Source organism: Sinocyclocheilus anshuiensis, unplaced genomic scaffold, assembly GCF_001515605.1.
Source record: "Sinocyclocheilus anshuiensis isolate Anshui unplaced genomic scaffold, SAMN03320099.WGS_v1.1 scaffold653, whole genome shotgun sequence".
Taxonomy (NCBI): domain Eukaryota; kingdom Metazoa; phylum Chordata; class Actinopteri; order Cypriniformes; family Cyprinidae; genus Sinocyclocheilus; species Sinocyclocheilus anshuiensis.
In genome coordinates, this window is record NW_015540902.1 from 99,829 (window position 1) to 104,405 (window position 4,577).

A 4,577-nucleotide genomic window follows, 5' to 3' on the forward strand; every position below is an offset into this window, starting at 1 on the left:
AGGTTTTACCATGTTATTACAACATTTAAGCACTTTTTATTAATTTAAAAATTGAGAAATTCTTTCAAATTTAAATCTTGTACAAGAACTACAGCAAAAATCAGTTTGATGCATATTTTATCAATATTTTAGAAATTTAATTTGAATATTACCAGTACTGACTTCAATGGATTTCATTAAATTCCTTTGAACACGACTGCTCAAAACGGTCTAAATTTATGAAACCTACACATTCAAAACATTATTACTCTGAAATTTTTAATGTACATGTTAAGTGTAAGTGAAATGTTAAGTACTGTAAGGTCTTTCATGACACTACATATGCTGGGGTGTGAATTTGATAGGTGCTTGATATAAAATAAATGGTGCTTGAAAAAGTCCTTGAAAGTCCTTGAATCTGGTGTTCATGAAAGAGTGGGAACCCTGTTCATAAATGACAACCTATTATGAATTCCAAGTATGATAATTCATCTATCACTGGTGAACAGATGACATCTGAGGAGTGTTTCATTAACATATATTCAGAAACTGCAACCATATATTTAATAATCATGAGAGTCGAATAGACTGAGGGACATGAGGGATAAATTCACAGGTTGCCATCTGGTTGTCTGAATCACTGCATTGCAGCCTCAACCAAACTTCATCACGGATCCACAGGGGCAAAGGGGGCGCTATAGAGCTGCACTGCTTCATTTTCCAGACCTCTTACCGCACATCATCGCCAGAAGCCGTGTAACTGTCCCATCTCTACAATAAAACGTGACAGTACTAGTTATATTACACATAAGCAATAGGGAAAGACCATTTCTATCTAATTCTTTGTACAAATGAAGAAATATGATTTTAACAGTAAAACTTCATAGCCTTCTGTGATTAGGAGTGAATGTCACAAAGCCTGTCAAGAAAGTTTTACAAGAAACAAACAAAACGAGAAATATTTTGCTTAAAATATTTCTATAAGGTATTTTATTCTATAAAGTCTAAGGTCTGAGAAACAAAACGAGATTTTTGCTTATATACACACACACACACACACACACACACACACACACACTATAAGGTCTATTTTAGAATAATTTTTGCACAGTGACATTTTAATGACAATTAAGCACAAAACAGTCTCGTTATGGGCACGGAATTTGTATTTTTTATTTTACATTTTTACATTACATACTTTTTATTTTATATAATTTCCATTATTTGTTTTGTCTATACAGATATAAATCTTTTTTTTGTACTTTCCTTTTGAGAAAATGGTCATATACAAATAATAATCAGAAAAAGACTAGAAGCTTGATGGTCCAAAAATAGATTTCATTTTCTTAATACAAACAAACAAATAAAGAAAACAAATAAATAAACTATTATTTCTTTCTTTTGCTTGTAAGATAAACCCGGACAGGCATGACAGGTGTGTATTACGTCAACAAAATACCTAATCAAGATTTATGAACAAAATTAGGGTCTAACTTTTATAAGCATGAACAAAATTGACAGACTGTTGAAGATAACATTGTTCTGAAACGTAGCAGAATATTCTGAAATAGTCTGTTAAACTGTTCGGTTGAAGATTACTATACCTGAACATGAAGAATACAGCAAACAGTTGTACGTTTGTCTAACTGAAACAGACAAGTAATCTAGTTAATAATTAATAATGACAAATTAACATCTGCCTGTCAAGTACTGTCGCTGCACTTGCCTGGATGGGGGAAGCGTGAACGTGAAGGGGTTTAGCCTTCAGTCTTGGGACGAGTTTGACATTTAAGTGACAGCCGTTTAGACCTGTAGTTACGCGAGCTAGAAAATAAACCCCGCCTACTCTGAATTTTTGACCAATGGAGTTTGGACTGAAGAGGCGGGACATGTTAATGCATTGTTTACGTCTGTCGTGAAAGTAGGTCACAGGAGAGAGTGACAGTTAGCTGGTGGACAGAATCCGATTGCTTTTACAGATACATACATTACAGTGTCATACTAACATATTTAGGTATACGAGACTCCAACGATCGCAGTGGTATCCCTGAAAGACAGGTAAGTTAGCTTGTGCTTATCCTAGTCAATGCAGCAGGCAGGATGTAGCTCATGCTAAGTCCGCGATCCTCTGTTTGCGCCAAGATCATGTACGTTATATATGTTGAAGCCTGTCTTCAAATTATTATTATACGGGCTGGGATAATATTGACATCCAAATAGTATTCGGTAGTATTAGCATGATTGCAGGCGATCTGTTCTCCTATAAGCGAATAAGCCTTCGTTTCTACAGACTTGCAAGGTAACGTTACCTCGCTCTTGCTGACCAATTTCTGCGAGGCCTAGCAAAGAGAACATGTTATGTTATTTTCCGGAATGAAATGACTAAATGCATATGTCACTGGCAATTAAACTGAGCATGTTGCCAGCTAGTGTTTACATCTCGCGCGAGAAATACTGCAGTGGAAGCTTACCTTCACGAGCGCACCTCACGCGCAACGGGATTACAATAAAACGCGCATAAAATAATCAATTTGTCATTTTATAAATTATTTGAAGCTTTAATGGGGAACACATGTGGTAGGGACACAAAAAGTTTATGGCTTCTGACAAACTAATATTTTGGTACTCTATATATAACACACAGTTCCTTAAACGTCATTTTTTATGGTTATTTATTACTGGAAGATCTCTGAAGTAACAGAGTTATCTTATGTCTGTCTGTTTTATCATATTTCTGTAAGCTGCTTTGAAACAATGTGTATTGTGAAAAGCGCTGTACAAATAAATTTGACTTGACAATGTGTTTGCAGTGTGTTTCAGTATGACTGCCTGTTCTCTCTGTTCATGCTTTATAACAAGCAACTGTTCTTTCTGTGATTGACAGGTGTGAAGGCTCCTGGTTGGCATGTCAAGGCGGAGCAGAAACAGCAGGGCGTGGAGGTACGTGTGGAGTGGAATCCGACGGGATGCAGATGCAAGAGCGTTGGTGCTTGCCTCTGAGAATGAAGAGTGGGGTTATGATCGCCAGCAGGTGGGTGTGTAGATGTAGCATAATTCCAAATATGAAAATTTGCTGAAAATGTACTCGCCCTCATGCCATCCAAAATGTAGATGATTTAGTTTTTTTCATCAGAACAGATTTGGAGAAACTTAGCATTACATCACTTGCTCTCCAATGGATCCTCTGCAGTGAATGGGTGCCGTCAGAATGAGAGTCCAAACGGCTGATAAAAACATTACAATAATCCATACAACTCCAGTCTATAAATTAATGTCTTGTAAAGTGAAAAGCTGCATGTTTATAAGAAGCAAATTCAGTATTAAGGAGTTATCATTTTAAACCATTTCCTCTTGCCAAAAATGTCCATAATAATGATTCCTCCAGTGAAAATATCAGTGTTGGGGAAGCTACTCTGAAACTGTAGCTTGACCAGCTACAAGCTACTCATAAATTAAAGTAGTTAAGCTACATTCAAGCTACCCTTTTGAAATAGTAGTTAGCTACACTACAAGTTACTGTCAAAAAGTAGCTAGCTACATTGAAACTACTTTCAAATTTTTTATTATTATTCTTTTTCTTTTTTACAATTAACATTACAGATAACTAAATAATTATTAATTAAGAATTATGATGAAGTGTAAGTAAAATATAATGAAGTTATAAGTACAATATTTGGGGTTTAAAACAACATACTGTAATGCAACCATGATTTCAAAGAGTAGGGTGAATTCAGGTGGATTGGGACACTTTTCCAAGCCATTTCAATGACAAAACGTGTCCCAATCATTTGATTTTGAACTATTCGATACACACAATAATAAAATATTGTAGTTATTTTAGTTATATTATTATATTGCTACAAACGTAACACAAATGTAAGAACAAAATGTATGCAACTTAAACTGGATACGGAGAAGTCATAAAATAAGCAGGTTAAACTCACAGCTCATGCGGTATTTACTGGATGTGAATGGAGACGTCAATCATCAGCTGCGCACGTGAACACTGCACTTTGCGTGAATCCCGCCGCAACAATCCTTTGCCAAATGATAAGCACACTACTATATCGCGATTTTATTTTCTGTTCGATTAGTGTTCATTACAAAACTGTGGGGGGACAGATTATATTATGACCGTTCATCATTGTTAAATAGACATTTGATCTAGAGTGCAATAAAGAAGAAAAAATAATCAGTTTTAAAAAAAAGTCTATTATTCCCCTCCTGTATGTGCTTTAGGTCTTCGATGTAGACAGCATTTTCATTTTTGTTTTGCGTAAATTACAGTTAATTCATGTGAAATATCCACTCCTGTACATCCTTTGCAATAGCATCAGACGATCTCTTGTCGGTGGAAAGACTGTAAAGCCGCGCGATGCGTGATATCACAACAGATGGCGGTAATGAACAAATTTAGTTTGTGATCTAGTCAGAAGAAGACGCTGCGCTGCTTCAATGCATTACAGGCTCGTGACTCGTCAGAACGCAAGAGGGAATGTAGCTTTTGGTCACGCTACACTGCTACTTGCTGGGAAAAGTAGTTAGCTACAGGAAAAGCTACACTGTTTTAAAAGTAGCGTCGCTACTGTAAAGCTACT

At 36.0% G+C, this 4,577-nt stretch overlaps 1 protein-coding gene across 2 annotated transcripts in view; it reads left to right on the forward strand.

Moving 5' to 3' along the window:
* Nucleotides 1-1,881: 1,881 nt before the first annotated feature.
* The window catches only part of LOC107689049 (SPRY domain-containing SOCS box protein 3-like), an 8,443-nt gene continuing 5,747 nt past the window's right edge, over nucleotides 1,882-4,577 (forward strand). For both annotated transcript variants that reach the window (XM_016486921.1, XM_016486922.1), the window contains exons 1-2: nucleotides 1,882-2,037; nucleotides 2,864-3,010. In XM_016486921.1, the coding sequence (XP_016342407.1) occupies nucleotides 2,885-3,010 (126 nt within the window). In that variant the 5' untranslated portion in view covers nucleotides 1,882-2,037; nucleotides 2,864-2,884. The remainder of the gene's footprint in view (nucleotides 2,038-2,863; nucleotides 3,011-4,577) is intronic.